Source organism: Zingiber officinale, chromosome 4B, assembly GCF_018446385.1.
Source record: "Zingiber officinale cultivar Zhangliang chromosome 4B, Zo_v1.1, whole genome shotgun sequence".
Taxonomy (NCBI): Eukaryota; Viridiplantae; Streptophyta; class Magnoliopsida; order Zingiberales; family Zingiberaceae; genus Zingiber; species Zingiber officinale.
The window spans coordinates 128469621-128492356 of record NC_055993.1 but is presented as its reverse complement, the minus strand read 5'-3'; the positions used below and the strand labels follow the sequence as shown (position 1 = coordinate 128492356).

Here is a 22736-nt window from a genome sequence, read left to right as displayed (position 1 = left end):
GGTCAACACTACAAGGATGGTAAACATAAAATAAAGGGCTGACACTTTGACGTCTCAAGTATAATATATGTTTTGTGAGAAGCTCGCAGCCGGTATCTTTTCGATGAAATTACTTCTAATATTGATAGGATATTTTACAAAATTCAAATATCTATTTATCGCTTTATGGGCATACATTGAGAGAGAGTAAATACGGATGGCTTATATCCGTGTTACTATGATGTGACCTATTAAGGAACGATTGAGGAGTATACCTGGTTCTTAGCTCCTATTTTATGAATGTATCCATTTTTACCGATTGAGATTACAACCACTTAAGGCTTTTTATACATTTAAAAATAATAATAATAATAATAATAAATACTAAACATAAAGAATATTTCTAAAAAAACCAAGATGAGGTATTATTTTAATAACAAATAAAAAAAAACTTTGATGAGTGTCCAAATTTTTTTTTCCAGTCTTCCATGAGCTACAAATTGCATATTTTATCAGCATTGCCAGCAACTTCATTCTCTGTTTTATGGATTCTGTAAGTTCAAATCAATTAATTTCTATTGAAGATCCATGTTCTTGGCGCTTGGAGAGTCCCAGCGACTGATTTTTGTTTTCAAGGATGGTGCAATTCTCTCTTGAGTAGCAAAACGTAAAGTCGTCACATTGGCGTGATTTTAACAACCTCCGCAGAACGGCCCCACACTCCGTAAGAGGATAAAAAGAGGAATATTTATTCCAGTGCAGCCTTTGTACGAGAGAGGGGCCAGACACAGATATTTTAGTATTTTAGACTATTTTAAAATTGACGCAAAGACTTATTGAAACAATCAATATCAATTATCAACGGCACTTTATGCAGATACCAGTTGAACCAATCCAGATCAATTCATACTTTCCTGGCTTTAAATATATTGAGCAAAAACTAATTTCCATGCAAGATTTGGAAGATCTAGAAAAGCAAAGATCTAACAATAATAAATAATAACAAATTTATCTGAAATACTGCATGATAACAAAAATAACAAACATTTTTTTTTATCGGAAACTAACGCACCACCAACCCAGTGAGAAACCACGTGACAAAGAAAAAGTGACACTTGTCAACAAACTGAATAACGAAGATCTTGTTCTTACCAATAACATTGTTTCCATGGCAATAAAAGCAGCCTAATGAATTCAAAATATTACGCAAAAACACGTCAAAAGATAGACTAGCAGCCGACATGGTTAGGTGCTAGCGCTAACGACAAAGGAAATGCCTCGAGTTCTTGGGAAAAATCCCAAGAACTCTTTACAAACACTGCAAATTTTCAGATTTTAGAAGGCCCAAGAACTCTTCACCCAACCCTTTATTTCGATAGCATGTTTATTCTCTTTGATCGTCTTGTGATATAGCAGATGGTATAATTAGTACCTGTAGAGTTGCAGTAATGGCGAATAGCAGAAACTATGCTGCAAAATTTTCAACTCCAATTGATTCGAAGTCCGTCCATTGGGAGAGAGTATGGAGACTAGGGAAGTCGTCGTCTTCCAACAGCTCGGAGTCGATATGGCCCATAAGGAACAGGTTTGGATCGAAGGCAGAGTCTGCCTCAAGCACAAGCAGCTCGTGCTCCAGAAAGAAGTCTGCAATGGACTGCTCCACCGCAGCGGCGGCGGCGGTTGACTGGTTGAGGTCGAGAATGGAGGAGGGGGATGGCGGCACCTTGGCTGCGTCGGAGGGCGTCATCGAGGCGGAGGATGAGGAGATGGTGGCGGAAGAAGCTGCGGCGAGTTGGTTCTTCGATTTTTCAGCTTTGAAGCGGCGGGCTGCTGCCGCGTAGGCCGCGGCGGCGGCCTCGGCGGTGTCGTAGGTGCCGAGCCAGACCCTGGCGCCGCGGATGGGGTCGCGGATCTCCGCAGCCCACTTCCCCCACGGCCGCTGCCTCACCCCCCTAAACCTGGTGGCCAACGACGAGGTCGCGGAGCTGTGTGCTTTGTCCTTGTGCCTGCTCAGGGTTTTGGGGGCTCTGCGATTCCTCCCGATCCTCTCTCGTGGTAACGCTGGAGAAACGGCGGAGAGGGACGGTGAAGGCACCGTGAACTCGTGAGTCGCCCTCTTCTTGCGCCAGGAGTAGCTCACGCCTTCGCCCTCGCTCGATTCGGTAGCATCGGCGTCATCAAACACGATGCGGATTGTTCTCGCGTGCAGTTTCGACTCGAGATGCGAACTCGAATCCAATCGATCGACTTGCTGCTTCTTGACTCCCTTCTTAGTGATCTTCTCTCGGTTCTTCCCGAGCGGGTAGTACTGAAGCACAGTCATCTGTCTCGATCCCAAAACTGAGCTCCAAAAAACAAAAAAGGGAAAAAATGCAAGCAAAACTGTGGGGGTTTGTTTTCTTTTCTCGTTATTTCTTCGTCAAATCAGTGCTCCTCTGAAGAACAACAGAGATCTATATGCTTAAATCCAAAATACTTCACTCCAAAACCAACTCTGCAACCACGGAAACCCCCCAAAAGGTAAAAATCTTCAATCCTTTCCTTCAAAATCGTTCTAATACAAAGCTCAAAAATAACTAAACAGGGAAGTAAGATGGATACGTACCTAGTATGTCGCATCGAATCCGTCTTCTTCGATCCCTCCGTCGTTGTTCGAATGAGAAGAGAGTGAGCGAGGCGCTTCCGATTCAAATTTGGAAATTTTCCGGCGACGAGCAAAAATAGATCGAGGGCACCAGACGACATATATATAAAAAAAATCCGAATCCAGACCTCGATCCGTCGCTCGGTAGATCGATCGCCGCCGGCCTCCTCCTCGACCTCCCTTCGCTTTCTCGATCTGGTCGCCCGCTAAAACCCCAAAGCGAAGAGGAGGAAGAGGGGAAAGAGGAAGTGGATGATGAAGCTGGGCGCATTAATAATGAGCGGAAACGGAAAGTGATGAGGATCCGACGGACGGTGTCTGCTGAAGAATCCTCTCCCGAATCTCGATGTTTGATCCGGGAATGAACTTCTCCTATGAGTATGATACTGAGAAACGCACAATTTCTATTTGCCCTCCAATGTTTAACATTTCTCAATTACATCCTAAACTTGTAAATCATTTCATAATTGATGAAGATTTGAGGGTCTATTTGTAAAATATAAAGACAGATAAAATTTATTGAAGTTTGACCTTTGAGGACCTGGTTGATTTTAAATTCATTATTCCTATATACTTTATTATATTCATTCTTTTGCCTAACCCCATCCACGACTAATTCGATTAGGTCGGTCCTAAAATATATATATATTAAATTATCGTTAAATTAAGATAAATATTAATAAATAAATCCCATTAATTATTATAATAATACTAAATTATTTCCAAGAATATGTTATATGCTCCAACTATAATGTCTCGTAAAAATCACTATATCTCTAAAATTTGGATGTAATACTAATTTGGATATAAAATAAGAGTGCTCATCGTGAACTTGCTCCTTGAATTTGCTGCGCGACTGAGCTGGCATCATTCGTGGCCAAGTCCACGTAGGACAAAAAAACACAGACGAGGCATATGCCCTCGCTCTTCTTCAATCGCGACCCCAACCCGTGCCCTAACTCTTCCTCATTCGCGACCCTGACCCGTGCCCCAACTCTATGCCGCCTCCGTTTTTTCGCGACCCACCCTACCGTGCCCTGCCCTAACTCCCCTTCTTCTTCCCTCGCGCTAACTCAGCTGCGCCTCCTCCTTCTTCTTCCCTCCCCCTCCCAGAGAATCGAGGCTCTCTATTTGTTCCGACACTAATCTCGTCGTCAGTGTTGTGGAGTGGTGTGTGAAATCAGGCGTCCGCGAAGGACATCGCAGGGTACATCAACAAGGAGTTTGATAGCGAGTACGGTAAAAATTTTTGAAGAGTTTTTATATTTTTGTTGAATTTTGTTTCTGATTCCAATCAACCATGATATGTTGTTATGTTCTAACAACTTAAAGTTACTGATTAAGTTAATGTTATGGAACAAACATGGTCAAGAGAACAATTTGAAACAATTTGGAATAAACATGGTCTGTTGCTATGTTCTAACACTGGATTGAATCAGTTGAAGTTTGTTATATAGAGTAAGTTCAAGAGAACTCTGATTAACTTAATTTTCCGACTGATAATGTAGTTGGATGGAGGAACAAAATCCATAGAAACAACTAATATCAAATAGTTAGACTAAATGATTTTTTGCTTCGTTTTAACATCATGTATGTTTCATGGATCAAATAGTTGGACTAAATGATCTATTCCTTAGAGGAGTTGGAATATTGTTGCAAAATAGTAATTCCAATTTAACACTCCTAACTGCGAAGTTGTATGTTCAATCTCTTAATTATTAAGCCGATATATGTCATTTTAGTGATAAAAAGTTTATAATTCTCAATTGATTTAGCATACAATCTCTCTTAATGTTGTAGTTTGTTTGTTTAATATATGAATGTTATAAATTTATTTATTTTTATTCTAAGTAAAAAAATTTAATTATTAGGTTGTAATTTCATGGCATCCTCAAGTTATAGTAGTATCAACAATACAAGATTTGAACATATAACATGTAGGTACTGCGGACGAAAAATATTTATGTGTGTTTTTAGATCAACCAAGAATCCTGGAAGACATTATTACAGATGTGAGCAACTTGGATGACAAAAGTGAGTGACGACCGATACTAGGTCATCGGCCAAAATTGAAAGTGAGCACAATGCATTTCATGGTCATTATCCAGGAATAATCAATGTTCCGAAATTTATTTGGATATTAATGATGGTAAACTTGATTCTCTTAGCCATAATCCTTATTGGATTGTTAGTTCATCTGACAAGTTAGTATTGTTTTTGCATCAGACTAAATGGCAACGAAATTGTTCGTATTGCTAGTTTTAACCGATCTAAAGAATCTAGATTACTATTATTCCTTTTTCTTCAAAAGAAAATAATAAAGTAAAAAAAAATTATAAACCCAACTAGTCTTAGGTGACCGATCTAATTCTATGAAAATTTTCCATTGATCACCAAATAATCGAAAAGTGTCTGCGATGGATGACCTAAAATCCATTGGTTGTGCGTCTCATTTGGAAAAAACAAATCTACAAATATACTATAGTTGGATATTAAACCACAAATATTTAAATGACAATTTAGATATTCTATTGCTATACCATAATTATAAGATAAGAAAATAATAGAGTAAAGGCCTAGGGAAAATGAACACAAAATTATTTATTGTTCCCTTCCTTTTTCATACCGGTTAGAACATAAAATTATTTTTAATTGTTTTTCATTTATTATTTATTATCAAAAGTGAATCCGTTTAATCATCAATTTTTTCAAAAGTAAATCATATTAGGAATGAATAACAGGTTCAAAATTGATTAAATCATTGTTTTTAACAAATCAAATTGACTGAAATTTAATTATCATCGAAATTGAACAAATATAACCTACTTAAAATTAGTTAACTTGATCAATTATCTAATTAATTAAATTTTTCTCATTAGTCGATTGATTCATGATGTTATTCTTGATTAAAGACATTATCAATCTACTAATATTGAGTAGTTGAATTAAATTGATTTACGAGTTGAGTTATGTCCGATTCAAAAATATCAGCCGATAATATTTCAACTTAATCAATTTGTGTAATTTAAAATCGAATCAAAAAAAGAAAAATTAGTTTTTTTTAATTAACTGAATCAAACTTTTAAATTTGAGAGGCTAATTCAATTTAATTGTTTTTTTACTTACCCCTATATGCATATACATTTGGCAAAAGGTCATACGTGAAGTCCTATTCCACACAGTCAACCTCATAGTCATTTGTAGAGAGGTAAATAAGAAAACTGAGTAGGTCACCAAATGAGAAGGTATTTCTCTTGATTTCGTTGGAATCGACTCTTGTTTAATTTGATAATTCTACTATATGGTGAACAACTGAACCAAGCCCTGGGGCTCTGTGTGTGTATATGTATTGTAGTCAACTAGGCACCTCATGAAGATATGGAGGATAAAATTAATATACAACTATTCAAGGTCATTTTATAAATAAAAATTGAGTCAATGAAGTCTTATTATTACATCTTCGAGGTTAAATTATAAGTTTTTAGTTGCTCCGAGGTTATGGTATAGTGGAAGAGTGTCCAGTTATCACTCAAGTACGCATGGTTTGATTCTCAACTACAATACATTTATAGATTTTTTTTTCCCAAATGGGGCGCATAACCAAAAGATGTTGGGCTTCTAGGTCACCCGCTGTAAGTGTTTCCTGATTTATTCTAGTGGTTAATGGGAAACTTCTATGGTTGATCTTCTAGACAACTCGTCGTGAGTACTTCCCAATTTATCCTAGTAGTTGATGGGAAACTTCTATGGGGTTAAGCTAGTCATCCCAGATTCGACGTTATCTGATCTATTTAAGACACCTATCCTACTGACCTGGGTTGGGTTCCAACTAGATCTGACCTGGGCCCATAATCAGGTTAATGGGCTGGTTATCCATTGACCTGGGTCATCGAGCTTGAATCGTAATGGGTCCGATAGCGGTTGGGTCGGTTACAATTCAAGGCCCAAATTAATCGTAACCGTCAGTTTGACGATTTTGTCAGAGGAGAGGTCGAGGGAGAGGCAAAGAGGTGCAAGGGGAGGAGCGCGAGGTCTTGCAAGACGCGGCCGGAGAAGGTGTTGCGGTTGAGGTCAAGGAGAAGCATAGGGAGAGGAGAGCCTAGCCAGAATGGGGCGTGAGAGAGGGAGAGCGCAACAAGCGTCAGGAGGCTGTCGAGGCCGCAAGTGAGAGGGCCGGAGAGGGAGAGTACCTCGAGTACAAGCCGGGCGACACACCTGGTCCCCGTCGTCCCATTGGATGAGTGCCCAGTTGTAGGGGGTGAGGGGGAGACTTCGGCCTCCTTCCACGATACCAACGAGACTGTCGGGTCCTACAACACCTCCTTGAACACAAGGAGGCAGAGGACTTGCTTGTTCATGGCCATCAAAAGCTCCAGTACCGATGAAAGCCGGTAGGAAGCAACCCGAAGAAGATAGAGAGACTTTGCATGGCCCTTTAAGTGTGTAGGGATAATGACTATATTAGTCGGAGAGTGATTTTATTATCTTTGCAGATCGGCCATGCACTTGGCAATTTGGATGGCGTGGGATAGTCGTGAGTGGCTTTAACATTGGCGATACCATGGGTAGAAAAGAAAAAATAAGGCATGGGAGAGAGAAAATAAAGAGATATAATAATTTTATTTGAAAAACTTAGAGAAAAAAAAACTTGATTGTCATATCTGGTCATTTAAATTTAATATGATCTCAATTTAAATTGATATATTAGTAAAAGTAAACATTCAACATTACTCATAATCCATTTTCAGATTATGTGAAAAAGATAAATTATCTCTGAAAAATTTATTTATTTTTCATTATAATAAATATGTTATGCTTTAGTCAATTGAGTACCATATGAATAGTCGATTTAAATTTATATGATCTTTATCTCCAAAACTATATAATAAATTTAATTTAAATTAAATTCAACACTTTGCTTTTGTAGTCAGCAATTTAATCTCTTCAAAACTTAATTAATGAAAATTTTAAATATTTTTAAAAAATAAAATATAAATAATAATTTTGAGGAGAACTATGATGAACTGTGAATCAAATAAGGTGATTTTGATCTTAGACTCTTAAAATGAAGAGTCGACTTGTCTAACGATCGAGCCGACAATTTCAAATCGTCAAACTGCATATTTCAAATCGTGATCATGTCTATATCCAATCAACAAGTGTAGGAGTGTAAATGAGTCAAGCCGCTCATGAGTTATTCGAAGCTTGATTTGATAAAAGCTCGTTTGAGCTCGTTTAATGAGGCTCGTTAAGATAAACAAGCCAAGCTTAAGCTTCACAATATTCGGCTCGTTAGCTCATGAACATGTTCGTTAAGCTCATAAATCAACTTTTAAATAAAAAAAATAATAGTTTTGATATTAAATTTATAGATTTTACACTCTACTTATGAAAAACATAGACACATCTAGTAAATTTATCTATTATATAAAATTATAAATTTTAACAAGAATATTATAATTTTTTTAAAAAATATATAATTTAGTTTTTAATGAATATTTAAATTTATAATTTATATTTATTAAGCTCGTTTAGGCTCGATAAAAGCTCGAATAAGCTCGTGAGCCATAAATATATTCGTTAAATAAATCTCGAACTTGGCTCGATTATAAACGAGCCAAACTCAAATATCCAAGAGTTTGGCTCGGCTCGGCTCGGCTCGATTACACCCCTAAACAAGTGAACCAATTCAATGCTTTTTAAGTGAGATTAGACTTAAATCGGTGTGCTGCCTATAAATGAGTCTACATGCTGGAGGCCCAAGATTTTGGAGATGTCGGTGAAATTAAAAATTTGAATAAAAAAATTAAAAATAGGTCTACTATCTTAACGGTCTCCTAGAATCGATACTACATATATATAAAGGAAGGTTCGTGTAGATATTGAGTAAAAAAATTCAAATTATTATGGGTGCTAGATTCAGGATTTATATTTTAAACATTAATAAATAAAAACATATGATTTAATAATATATATGTTCCAAAAAGTTATTCAAATGCTTTTTGAATGATAAAGAATAATAGATTTTTTTACCTTTACATGATATAGTGAGGATTGTATAAAAAAAACTCATCCAGAATCTAACGATCAGAGATGTTAGAGAGCGCTTATCACTTGCCGGAGCATGATCCAACGGAACGCCTCAGTTGCCATTCGAATTTAAAGGTTCTCAAGGGTTTTAGAAGAAGCTAATTAAGATCTTCTTATTCATAATAAAATAGATTAGGAAATGAATCATTTATAACTATGATCAGATCATGATCACAATTGATTATTATTTCTCTCTAAATTTATAGTCCTCCTCATATTATAATTTAGATCGGAGCATGTGACTATCCGAAGGCCATCCTCTCACTCGATGCCAAGTTGCTTGGACACTTTTTCACTACCGGCGACTTTTAGTCATCCACCCTGACCTAAACTATAACCTGAGGACGGTAAACATAGAAAGGGATCGTAACCAATTGTAATCGGATCACAACTATAAATTGATCGTAATTATAAGTAATTTATCTCCTAATCTATTTTCTTTTTTTTTATAGACAAGAAGATTTACTCCCTAGATATACTCCCTTTAGGAAGAGGAAAGGCCAAGGGATGTGATCACTGGCTTTGGGATCGTTGAGATACTGAGGGAGGAGCTTGGAGCCAAGGTTTGGCTTCAATCGATTTAAGCTAAGCCATTCTTTTCTCATCCATTATTATATCGTTGTGACATTCTTTGTAAGAGTTTATATATCTATGTAAAAGTTGGTGTTTTTGTACATGCAAAGTCAGTAATTGATGCTTCTTGGATTTTTATTTTAAAAATTTATTCTAATTATATGTGCTATTTGTATTAATTTGTTGCATTATACTAGTTTGCTTGGTTGAGATAACATCCAACAGATTCGATGCCGAAGGGAAAGTTGGGGTGGTGAAATGGTTGTGCAGGATGATGTGAATGAGGACTACAACTATTAGGGACTTTCTATTAGGTTTAAGCAAATGGAAATTGAAGGACCAGGATATGAAGATTTGGCCACGCTTAATTAGTTGCTATATATGGACCTATTCAGGGATGAAACCATAAATTTTATATCAAAGGATGAAAACTATGTGTTTACATTGACGGGACGATCGTATCATCATTTTCCATTTCCTCTCTTTCACCCCTATTTCTATATTCCATACACCTCTTAGAGCATCCACAATAGCTTGGGATATTTCTCCCAAGTATTTGTGGACCCCACTTCTACATCAGCTTTCAAATATCTCACTATTCAAATATCTTAACTTTCACAATGAAATATCTCACCATCCAAATATTTATGGGTCTCACCAATCAAATATCTAACTCTCAAATATCCTCAACTTCACAATCAAATCTCCCACCAATCAAATATTTATGGGTCCCATAACCATTTTATTAACTTACATATATTTTTATATTTAAATAAAATTAATATATATTTTTAATATATTTCGTCTATCATTTATTCATAAATATATTTTAGACAATTATTCAATATAATTTTTTTTAATATTAATATTTTATTTAAATGAAAACAATACAACATCAACAATACAACATCGAGTGTACATAGTTCAAATATTTCACAAAATCAGAATTGAATAACTAAATATTTCATATATAATAAATTAATTATTTACTCATCACGATGACATGTTTCCCAAATGTGTTCAACCAAATCATGACGAAGTTGATGATGCACCTGAGTATCACGTAACTCGGAATTTCTTCGAATGTATTCAACAAATTCACTGGTTGAGCCATGATTCGCTGTGATTGTATCTTGTTCTTCGCGATCCCAAATCGATATTGCATGGCCTTCGTCCTCCACAATCATGTTGTGTAAAATAATTCACGTATACATGTTTTCTTTGCATTTGCCCATAAACCAATGTCGCCCTGGACCTCTTATAATTGCCCAACGAGCTTGGAGTACCCCAAATGCCCGCTCGACATCTTTTCTTGCACCCTCTTGTCTTTCCTTAAATTTAATTCTTTTCAGATCCTGAGGGCGGGAAAAACTCTTGACGAAAGTGGCCCATTCCGGATATATACCATATGTTAGGTAGTACCCTTTTGTATATTGTGTACCGTTCACAATAAAATTAACTTCCGGTGCATTTCCTTTCAAGACATCATTAAAAATAGGTGACTCATTAAGCACATTGATGTCATTGCGAGATATAGTAACTCCAAAAAATGCATGTCATATTCACAAATCGACAGATGCGACTGCCTCAAGCACAATTGTTGGATAGCCATGATCGCCTCGTGTGTACTGTGCCCTCCACGCAACCGGACAATTTTTCCAGGCCCAATGCATGCAATCAAGACTTTCTAACATCCCAGGGAAACCATGCTTTTGTTCATGCATTTCAAGCAAACGAGTGATGTCAGTTGCATTGGGTTTTCTTAAGTACTCACCTCCGTATATTTGTATCACGCATTGGCAAAAGTTGGACAAGCAATCGAGGGCAGTTGTTTCACCCATTCGCAAGTACTCATCAAATTGGTCGGCAGAACCTCCATATGCCAGTTGACGAATAGCCGCCGTGCATTTTTGAAGCGGCGACAGACCTTTTCTCCTTGCTGCATCTTCCCTCCATTTAAAAAATTCACTAGGATGATTTTTCAAATTAGTGACTATGCGCAAAAATAACTCTTTTCTCATTCGGAATCGTCTTCGGAACATATCATCAGTATACACCGGCTCAACACAGAAATAATCATTGACAAGTCGAGTGTGTCTAGAGCTACACGATCTCTGTTAATTGTTCTTCTTCTTTGTGTACTCCCATGATAATCTTGCACGAATTTAGTTACTCTAAATTGATTGCGTACTGTCATCATAAATAACGCCTCACCGGGATCTGATATTGTAGGTCTCGTTGTGTCTTCAGGAATATTATGACGAACTTGAGAACCTTCTTCACTACAATTTTCGTCGTTACTTGGAGAGTTGAACAAATCCATCTCTCTAAATTTTTGGTAGACAATGAGTATGGAAATGATGAAAATAGATTAAAGAAAGGATGTATATATAGAGAGAAATTGAACGTTACTCAACATTTAAATTTTCGAACGTTTATTTTTCTGAACGTTGTGTTTTCGATCGTTACCTTTTATTTTATTTTTAAGTTTTTAAAGTTCTGATTTTACTTTAATTAAAAAAATATATAAATTATAAATAGTGGCACTCACTTTGAATGTTCTGATTTTTCGAACGTTTATTTCTCTAAATTTTTTAATGTTCTTATTTTTATTTAAAAAGTCATCCATTTTTTGGGTGGGATCCACCGTATTTATTTTTTAAAAAATAAAAAATTATAAATAGTGGCAGGCCACCAAAATGGTGGGCCCCACAAGGAAAAATCAGTGCATGATGATTTCCATTACCCCATCAAATATCCCCTACAATGGGGGATATTTGGGAGTGGGGGATATTTGGAGAAATATCCCCCATTGGAGATGCTCTTATACTAAAAAATTAGGATGGTTCCGTCCTTGGACCTATGAGATTGTTGAAAAAAAAAATAGTTGACACTAGCTATCTAGCTTTGCCAATTAATCATGGGAGTGATTAGTCTATCCCCACGAAAATTTTCCATGACCACCAAAGTAAATTGAAAAGTATTTGTAGTGAGGGGTCTATCAATCCAACGTTTTTAGATCAATCGTCTATTAAAAAAAAATTATCCGTTAACTTACCAATTGAAAAGTCGACTTATTGCACCATTATCCCAAACAATGAGATTGTTACTTTTGAACCTTAACAAATGAGAGGACAACCTTTTATAAAGTATAATGTGCTTTTACTGGAGCACAGATCCTCTGGTCCATAATTTACGGATCAAATGATGGTCCAAAATATTAAAGAAAAAGTCAGATTTGTATGTATTAAGAAAAGACTCTAAGAGACATATCTAAAATAATACATATATATATATTTAGACGATCAATAAATATTTCGATTAAGTAATATGAAACTACGACAAATACATACATCAGATGAGGAAGAGAAAGTGAAAGATAAAAAAGACTTGATTAGTAATAATAAAATAAGATAAAATTTATTTAAGTATAAATAATGATATAAAAAGAGATAAAATATAGAAGGATTCATATAATCAATCCTATCTAGTAAGATAAGATTAGATGGTTATTATATTATTATTTTTCCTCAAATTAATTGACCATGTTTAAATTTGAAAATTCATATTTAAATAATACACTATATTTGTACCAACTCAATTAATTAGGAATAATTTAATATTTATCACTAAATTCTAACTTACATGTTGAATACGTATCGTGTCCCACGTGAGCAACAGGAGGCCGGATCTACTAGAGGTCAACGATAAGCACAGACAACGTTCCACCGCGAATCTATCGTCTACGGTCCACCTGGTCCTGCACTATAGTTTTATATATTTATGCGAGCACAAAAAATGCAACAAAAAATGCAACTTTGCATGGTAGTTAAATGATGCTATCAAGCACCTAATCTTGTAGAATTTTCAAGAACATATTATCAAAACCCACATAAGAATTTTCTTGGGCGAAAATAAAAAAGTCCACTAAATTTATAAATTATCAAAGGACATCCTTTTAAAAAAAATAAAAATAAAAGAGATGTCCTTTTAATAGCTTTATCTCAAAAATACCATTTTATCCCGTGTTATTTTAGAAGAAGTTACTGAGTAATTATTATAATATGTAAAAATTGTAGAAACTATCATTAGTTGCTATAATATGTTTAGCGTGACCTAGAATTTAAAATTTAAGATTTAGGGTCTCTTAATACTATCATATCAAAATATTATTTATTAACTTGTCAAAATTATTCAAACTTTATCAAGATCAATTTAAAATGATTGTAAGAACTATTATTTAATTACTACTATCCAAAATTCATCATAAATGCATTGTAGCAACTACTCAATAGCTTCTGTATGGTATAAACTCTAACTCCTAAATCTTAAACTCACTATAACACATTATAGCAGTTACTAAATAACTTCTACACGTTATAACTATAAGATCGTAGACATATAAGAGAAGATGAATCACGTATATTTTAAAAACTTTTTCTTTTTAACTTTTTAAAACTAAGTGCAAGTGCGCAGCAGAATAAAATAAATTAAGTAAGAAAAATGGAAACGAAAAATTAAAAACAACAATGATCCTGTCGGGAAGCTGAGAAGACGAACCTGCCGGTATGACGTGTCTGGAGGATTGACCGCATCCTCTTGACCCGGTGACCCGGTGGTGATCTGTCCGCTGCGTTGACCAGATCGTCAGAAGTCCTCCTCCGGTCAATTGTACCTGTATCCAGCGACCGGGTTGCCCCGACCTCTGGTACCTCGGTGCTCGAGGCGAATCCCACAGATATATGAGCAACCGAATACTAATGACAGAATAATTAACTAAATGTAGAAAAGTACGAGAACGTACCCTGGCCCAGGGGGGCGCCCTCTGATGGATGGATGAGCTGGTCGAGCTACTGATCAAGTCGTCGCAGCCCAGGTGGCATGTAAGTCAGAATATATCCTCAGCTCACAGGCCTGGCTACGACACACACTAACGGCTCCTAGGCCGGCTGGTAAAATGTCTCACCATCATAGCAGTAATACAAAGAGCAGAACATCACGGCTCGATGGCCAGAAAACACAATGGATGTCTAGAAACACCGCGGAGGGCAGGATCTACGCCAAAAGCAGTGGAGACAATAAATGTACAGCCATCGATGCGGACTGTCAGGACGCCGGAGCTAGCTGTGGGGCCGTCGGAAGGGGCAGTGGCGGCTGCTGGCGGCTGTGGCTACCGGTGGCAACACCTGCGGGAGGTGGCATCGATTGCGGGAGAAGGCGACAGTGGTCCGCCGACGGCGGTGCAGCGAGAGGGGCGGCCTGCGGCAGCTCCGGCGAACTGAGGCGGCTCCGACGGCAACATCTCGAGGAGAACAGAGGCTATGCTGACCACAAGAAGAGGTGAGGAGGAGAAGAGCAGTGGTCGGAGACCCGCAGCCGGCCTTGCCACCCGCGAGGAGCGCGAGAGAGATGAAGAAACCCCTCTCTCCTCTCTGTTGGCAGCCGAGGCAGGAAAACGAAGGAGAAAACACTCCCCCGCGGCGGCGTGTCCAGCCGTATTGTCACAATGAGGTGGAGGAGGAGGGTGATGACGGCGTCGCGAGGCGGAGGAAGAAGAGCGGCGGTGGGTTGCTCCAGTGGAGACGTCACAAGCGGGAGATGGAGAGGAGGAGATGGAGCGGCCTATGGCCGGCGTCGGCGCCGGCGAGGAGCCCGAGAGGAAGAAGGTGACTCCATTTCCCCTGGCGGCGGCCTCCTATTTCACCCACGAACCCCCTGTCAACAGTGTTTATAAGCACTAAAATCCCTAAAGCCTTCCCCTTCCTAATGACACAAATGCCCCCTTTCCTCTTCTTAATTCCTTTCATGTCCCAAACTACATCCGGATCAAACAACATGATCAGTTTACTTGATTTGGAACCTTTGACGACTCCTACTCCAAGACCCAAGTTCGTTGCACCTTTCTGATGAGTAATCTACTAATAAACAATCGATCACAAAGAGGAGAATAAGGAAGTGTAATAACCTACACTTCCTTTTAAGCAGTAATGTAAAGAACTTTAAAATAAATGTTACCAACACAATATGACGAAGTGGAAGCACTCGTGTATTCGTGTTGATCTACTAGCAACGATTAGGCGTAGTTGAGTAGTAGTGACGTCGTACTACACTAGTAGGATGATGTCGAAGCAGTCGGATAGTCACGGATTAACGTAGAGAAGTGATTATCAAGCCTATACTTGAAGCCTCCTTTTAAGCAGTGTTGGAGGCGCCTCCAATAACCCAACATGCCTCTGATAGTGCTTATCCAATATGCAATACTCGGTTTCTATCCATGCAAGGGGTGCCTTTAATGGCTCTGAGGCGCCTCCAATGCGCTCTAGGGCACCTTCGCTCAGCGAACTTTTATCCCCAAAGTTTATTCACACAAGGGCGCCTCCACTATATCCAGGGTGCCTCCCTGCAACTTCGAGACGCCTCAAGCACTATTTATCTGAGGCTGAGTTATGCATTTTAGCTTCTGCAAAATCCAATAGTCCAAATAACAAATGTACCCTGTAAAACAGAATTAGCACAATAGAAATAATACAACATTATTAATTAGATCTACGAAGATCAGGATCTAGCCATGGTCTCAGCTTTGACTTCCAAAATGGATATAAATTGGATCAACACCTACAGTCCCACTGAGACTCGTCCTCACTGGATCATTCTCCTCCAGTACTTACCTCACTTATTATTATAAACTTACTTGATCTTGATCTCTTGACCCACAAAGTCTTTCTGTCATATCTCATGTGGAGTTCAGGCAATCATCTGGTCTTCCCTGACTCAACTGGACTTCCCGCCAACTATTTAATCCTCTTTGACTCAGCCGAACTTCCTATCAATCGTCTAATTCTTCCTGACCCAACTAAAATTCAACCTAGTGTTCGATCTCTATTAAATCTTTTAGTCATGCACACTTAATAAAAAGATTACAACACACATTTAATTTTAATCTATTTATCATTTACCAAAAATTTAAATTTTACTGTTGATACTAACTACTCAAGTAATAACAGAATTTCTACCCGTAATAGCTATTATAATACTGAATCAAAGATTTAGGATATTCTTTGGATTTTTACCCCTTTTTTAAATAAAAAATAAAACAATATTATTGTAGTGTGTTTTTAGATAAAACTGGGATGAAGGCCTTAGTTTTTTTTGGGGGTGCGCCAGACTCTGTCATCAATGCCTTAGAATCGGTCGACAGGTCCTGCTGGAGCAGATCATAATCCAATTCCAAGCTCATCACCAAGTCCAACGACATCAATATTAAAATATCAGATATTGGGAGGGCACTTGCTTGCTTCTATTCTTCAACAATGGTGGTGGCATCAGAACAGCACGAGCAAATGCAAACAAAGAACAGAGGCGAGGAGGAGAAAGCAAGGGCAAATAGCACAAAAGAAAGATATCTTATATGTTTCAAGCATATATATATTTATACATGGTGAATATTTACACTCCTCAGGAGCAAAGCTAAGCTTTTTTTACAAGAATAATTCTTAAAACTGAATCAGAAAAGATAGATTTGGTTTTTCTTCTCCTTCATCTTCTCTCTCGCTCGAAATTTCGTATGTACATAAGAACTTCAATTACAAACAGAAAGATTGGTGCTAGAAAAAAATGTGATGTTGCAGAGGAAAAGCTTAAGGCCATGCGAAGTACCTCAGAGCTCCATCCATGGCGACTTCAAAATTTCTTAGGATTCTGTGTTGATGCTATGTTAAGAAGCTAATTTTAGGGGGATCGGTTGGTTGGTGTTATTTGGTAGAGTAGAGCTCCAAAAGGAGATGGGGGGGTTTGGTTTAGGCCACTGCGGTGATGCTGCTGCAGCTCCTCTGGCGGCTTCGGTCGAGGCAGTCGAAGCCCTCGATGCGGATTGCTGCAGGGACCAAGCCGAACTTGGCGAGAGCGAAGCCGTGGTTGGGGGGCATCGGCGGGTTGGATTGGGTTAGAGGTGAGGGGCCGAAGGGTGCCGGCGGGCGGTCGTCGCCGAAACGGGCGTCGTGGACGACCGGGTTCGCCGCTCGGCTCGGCGGAGAGCCGCAGAAGAAGGGTGGCGAGGAAGCTACTTGATTCTGGTCTCCGCCCTGCGACCAAATATTTAAATTTTATGAGCTAAAAAAATAAAGTCTGAGATCGCCGGAAAGAAATTTTCCGTTGGAATTTGGTTTAGAAATCGATCTGACAAAAGATAGAGAACAAAATCTTACCTTCGATTGAAATATGTCAAGGAGATCTGCCCCAGCCTTCGAATCGGAGAAGTCCATCTGATAACTGAACAAGGAAGAAATGGTAGAGAGACAGAATTAAGCGAGGAAGAACGAGAGATTCACGAAGAAAATGTTAGGGTTCAGAAGAAATGGGAAAAAAAAGGTACCTCGAGTGCCACCGAAGAGGTCTCACAGGATCCGCGACGGCAGAGAACGGGCTCAGCCGCTGGGGCTTGGGGCAAAAGACCGGCGGCCTCCGCTCGGCGACGGCGAAGGTGCCCCTAATCTCTTCGCAGGCGGCGAAGGCGTTCGTCTGTTGCATCGCGCAGCGATTCATGCTTACTCCGATCCTTTAGAGATCCGCGATTGCGACGCCTGTAAAAGCAGAGATCCACAGAATGAATCCACCGATCAAGCGGATAAGCTAAGAAAACAAGGATTCCTCAACCACATCTGGAACGAAACCAGGATAAGATCTAAAACCAGCTAAATTCCTAAGGAAGGGCTTCGATAAAAGCTAGATATTTGAAATTTCAACACCGGTAATCTAAAACCCACTCCATTTTTTCAGAAAAATAGCCAAAAATCCCTCGAAAGTCCGGAAAAAGCTCAATCTTTCTCATATGTAAGATCTCATAACTCCGCGACAGGTTCAAAAACCTCCGATTTTAAGATCGAAGAAGCCGAAAAACACGTTAAATCGAAATTTCACCATCAATTACCTTTTTCTCCTTCAACGAAGAGGGAGAGAGGGACGAAGGGGATCGATTGTAAGAGATGTACAATACGACGGAATAAGAACGGGATCGGAATAAATGAAAATAAATAACAAACTGGAAAAAAGGAAGAACGAAAGAGCGCAGAGAGCGGATGACCGGGAACCGGGAACGACCCGTCCATTGAAATGTGAAATCTAATATTTTAATTTATCTAATTTATATTTTTAATATTGCTATAATATATTAATCGTCCCCTCTAAATTGCAACTTTTATTTTATATTTTACTTTTTTTTTATTTCATTGTATTCGAATTTTAAAAGAACAAAAATGGCACGTGGATTTATGAAATCGTGTTTAAAAAACAAATCAAAAAAGACGTCCATCAGATAAATACCTCTTAATATTGTAGCAGTACACAATAGTTGCCATAATGCTTCAAAAGTTAGAAGCTATTTTATAATCTCGGCAATCGATACTAAAAAGCCCACCATTGTATGATTTGTATCAGTTAATTATAATTTTTTCGATTTATCTCTTTAAACATAATTAGACCAATCGTATAGAACTATTGAGATGACAGTCATAAAAACTATTTTATATTTGGAACAACGTATTTAGGGTTTATGTTTATGATTTAATTTTATTAAAATAAAATAATTAATTTTTTATATAGTAGAAACTAGTACACATTATAGTTAAATCTTAAATACTAAAATTTTAATGTTTAAATTTAAAATTTAAAATACTATTATATAATAATAATAGTAGCTACAAAATAACTAATACAACCCTCGAGGCACGGAAGGTAGTTCAAATTTTTTTTTTTCAATTGTGTTATAAAATTTATGACTTCACCGCTAATAATAGTGGCTACAAAATAATTAATACAGTCACCGAAGCATGGTGTCGTGAAAGGACATCTAGATTATCACTCAGATATCCACGATTTTATTTCTAATTATGACGTATTTATAGAAATTTTCTTTCAAATGGAGAGCGTAATCAAAGGATGTTGGGCATCTGGATTGATTGTCATGCGCGTTTCCCGATATATCTTAGTGACCAATAGGAAATTTCCGTAAGACCAAATTGATCATCCAAAAATAATTAATGATGCTAACCGAGATTATCATTTTTTTTATAAAATAACTGATCCTGTCCGAACCAGGAGTCAACGGACACTGGGCACGTGGCGCTCCCTGCTGAATCCTCGAATACTCAGGCGAACCTGCAGCAAAAACCGAGCCGGGAGGGGTGTCCCGGCGACGACCCTCCGACGCTCAAGTCAGGCGAGGAATAACAAAAGGGTGGCCTCAAGATGAAGACTTTTTTCATACCTCCGGTGAAGAAATGGATGCCTTATATAGGCCTCTCGAAGAAGCCTGGGCGCGCCAATCAAAGCAACCACCTGCCTTTGACCCTGCCCAGGCATGAGTCTGTCAGAAGGGTCATGCCCAGATATGGATCTGGCAGGAAGACGTCCATGAGGCCATACTGCTACTGTATCAACCTTTCCATGATGTGACGGCAAGATCCTCCATCGTGCTATCTTGTGTACGACCTAATTATCAGACATGCTTCTGCTGATATCCCATATCCCGAGCCGAGAGCATAGGCCGCTCGGCCACCTTTGTACCCTCGCCCTTATCTTGGCCGAACGGACAACCCGCTCGGCCATTCGATCCTCCTGCCTTGGCGTCGGAAACCCAAGCCCCTGGATGGGTTGTCTCTAGATCCGCTCGGACTTACTCAGCTGCTCGGCGCGGCCATTAACCGCTTAGTCAGCCCTTCATCGGTCCTCAAGCTGAGACCCTTCAGGAAGTGGATCCCCCATTCTTACCGCCGGATCACTTGCCTTCCCTTCAAGTCTAGTCGAAGGAGGAAGTGAGTCCGACTGACTGGACTATATGTGTCCGAGCGGGCGGTCGCCGCCTTTCCGTAGCTTATAATATCCCTGGGGCCGTTCGGCCCTTCTGCCAAATTCAGCCGCTCGGCTCTTCGTTTTGGTTGTCTTGTTGCTCAACATGGGTGTTTGCTTGTCTAAATCTTCTCGGAAGTCGTGCAATCTTTTTCATTAAGGCGAAGCGTGCGCGGTATGGGCGCATTAATTGTGCTCGGTGACAGGGCGCCACGTGTCGACCATTATGTGGCGGCGGCGTCACTTACGATGGGACGCCCCCGTTTGAAATGGACGGCCCGATGGCGTCCTCGTTTCTCGTGACCTAGATCCACAGACGGCGCCAATTTGATCCTGTCCGAACCAGGAGTCAACGGACACTGGGCACGTGGCGCTCCCTGCTGAATCCTCGAAATCGTTTAACGCTTGGCTACACTGCTTGCATCTAGACCTGACCACGGTTCGGAACCGACGGTTCGACGGTTCGGAACCGCCGGTTCGACGGTTCCAGGCAGGTCGACCCTTAACCTTAACCGCCCAAGACGGTTACGGTTCACGGTTCAGAACCGCCGGTTCACGGTTCGGTTCACGGTTCGTCACGGTTCAAGATTAATATGTTAATAAAAATTAAAAATTAAAAATTAAACATTAAACATTAAAAATTAGAAATTAAAATTTATTAAAAAAAGGGCTTGCACTTATTTAAGTTGCCTACGTATCCCTTTAGGGGAATCAAAGCCCACGTAGTTCTTTTACATTTTTATCCTTTTACATTTTCATTCACTTCCATTTCCTGTTCCTGTCGTATTTGTTCCTTCAGTATCAAAATCTTCAACTTCGTCATCTGAAAGTTGCATTCCTTGGATTCTTTTCTCCGCTCTGGTCCAATCGTCCAGTAATGCTTGGGCTTCCAATGAGTCAGGAGACAAAGTTGATCGTCGTTCATCTAATATGTTGCCGCCGGCACTGAACGTCTGCTCCACAGCAACAGTTGACATTGGACAAGCTAAAATTTCTTTTGCGATCACGGAGAGAACGGGAAAGCTTTGAGCCTTCTGTGACCACCACTTTAAGATATCGAAGTTTTCGCTATCTGCTTCATTAAAATCAAAAGAAGTCGTAAAATAATTCTCAAGTTCCTGTGTGGAACTTGAGGATCCCCGTGGACGTTTTGTCCGTTCTTTTAATAAGAGTTGTGCTTTTGTAAGTTTTAAATTACTACTAGTAGTTTGTTGAATTTCAGAAATATTAATTTGTGTTCCATATTTTGCATAATATTGATTATAAATATCATATAAATAAATTCTAACATTATATATAATATTAGCTGGATCAGGGGAAGAAGAATCTTTAATTGGAATTAAAGCATCATAATATAAAGTTAACATTTCTTGTAAAACTTCTAATTTAAATCTAGGATCTAAAGCAAATGCAATTAAATAAATTTCAGGAATTAAATAAAAATATTTTTCCCATTTAGTTTTCATAGCTAAGATGCAAGGAGATAAAGATTCATTATTAATATGTTCATTTAAAACTAATACTATATTAGAAAAATTTTCTAAAACTAATTGAGCGGGGATAATAAACACCTGAAAGTTGTTCGGTTGCATCATTAAATACTTTTAAAATTTCACAAATACTACTACAAATATTCCATTGTTGTGAAAATAAATATATATTAGCATTAGTGTTTTGTGCAAAAATGAACATAATAATTCTTTATATTGAAATGAATCTTGTAATAATTGGTATGTTGAATTCCAACGTGTTGGTACATCACGTGGAAATTTTTAGGTCTCATTCCATTAATTTTACAAAACCTACCCCATTGTTTCATTATAGATGGATGAGACCATAAATAAGAAATTGCAATTCTAATTGGTTTAATATAACTTTCTAAAATTTTAAACCATCTTGAACACATAAATTTAAAACATGGCATACACAACGAATATGAAAAAATAAACCTCCAATAATAGGTTGACAAACAAATTTTAGATCATCTATACAAGCGGTATTAGAACTAGCATTATCTAATGATATTGAAAATATTTTATGAGTTAAACCATATTCTTCTAAAATTAAACATAATAATTGTGCGATATTATGAGCATTATGTGATTCATCAAAAACTCTATAAGCTAATAATCTTTTTTGGAGATTCCAAGAGTTATCGATCCAATGGCAAGTCACACCCATATACGAATGTGTTTGCCAATGATCACTCCAAATATCGGAACATAAAGAAACTTTATTATCTAATTTACTAAATTCATCAATTAAATTCTTTTTCCTTGTTTTACTAATTTTTTAATTGTACGAGTAAGTGTAGTCCTAGGAACACGTTTAGCACATGGATTAAGAGATTCTTTACAAAATCTTCAAATGTGCATTTAGATCCAAAACTAAAAGAAAGATGTTCTACTGAAACAAATTTAGCTAATGATTCTCTTAATTTATTATCCGAATATAAAAATAAACCGGAATCGGTACTACCGCTAGTTGAAGAAAATCTTGATAATTGTGTTTGAGAACGGTCGAGTCCATATTCCGTCGGGTGCTTCGTTTCTACATGTCGTTTCAACGACCCATAGCCGCCGCCGGCTTGGAATTTGTAGGAAGCATT

General features: G+C 38.2%; 2 protein-coding genes across 3 annotated transcripts; both read right to left on the bottom strand.

Moving 5' to 3' along the window:
• Window positions 1-1074: 1074 nt before the first annotated feature.
• Window positions 1075-2876, bottom strand: LOC121976647 (pathogenesis-related genes transcriptional activator PTI6-like). The gene is made up of 2 exons (XM_042528905.1): window positions 2585-2876; window positions 1075-2473 (listed from the first exon to the last, which is right to left on the bottom strand). The coding sequence occupies exon 2, from the start codon at window positions 2300-2302 to the stop codon at window positions 1445-1447; it is 858 nt and encodes a 285-aa protein (XP_042384839.1). The 5' UTR covers window positions 2303-2473; window positions 2585-2876; the 3' UTR covers window positions 1075-1444.
• Window positions 2877-16677: 13801 nt separating this feature from the next.
• Window positions 16678-18370, bottom strand: LOC121977949. 2 transcript variants are annotated; one of them, XM_042530348.1, is made up of 4 exons: window positions 18213-18370; window positions 17658-17865; window positions 17491-17554; window positions 16678-17367 (listed from the first exon to the last, which is right to left on the bottom strand). In XM_042530348.1, exons 2-4 carry the CDS (start codon window positions 17825-17827, stop codon window positions 17083-17085), a joined length of 519 nt encoding a protein of 172 aa, XP_042386282.1. In that variant the 5' UTR covers window positions 17828-17865; window positions 18213-18370; the 3' UTR covers window positions 16678-17082. The 2 variants fall into 2 exon arrangements, with proteins under 2 accessions (XP_042386282.1, XP_042386283.1); XM_042530349.1 differs by lacking the exon at window positions 18213-18370 and adding an exon at window positions 18049-18139.
• Between the last annotated feature and the right edge of the window lie 4366 nt (window positions 18371-22736).

Coding starts and splice junctions, on each gene's coding strand:
- LOC121976647 (XM_042528905.1), bottom strand. CDS start 2,302: ATGACTGTGCTTCAGTACTACCCGCTCGGGAAGAACCGAGAGAAGATC.
- LOC121977949 (XM_042530348.1), bottom strand. CDS start 17,827: ATGAATCGCTGCGCGATGCAACAGACGAACGCCTTCGCCGCCTGCGAA. Junction 17,555..17,657: donor CCTCTTCGGTGGCACTCGAG/GTACCTTTTTTT, acceptor TTCCTTGTTCAG/TTATCAGATGGACTTCTCCG. Junction 17,368..17,490: donor TTGACATATTTCAATCGAAG/GTAAGATTTTGT, acceptor ATTTGGTCGCAG/GGCGGAGACCAGAATCAAGT.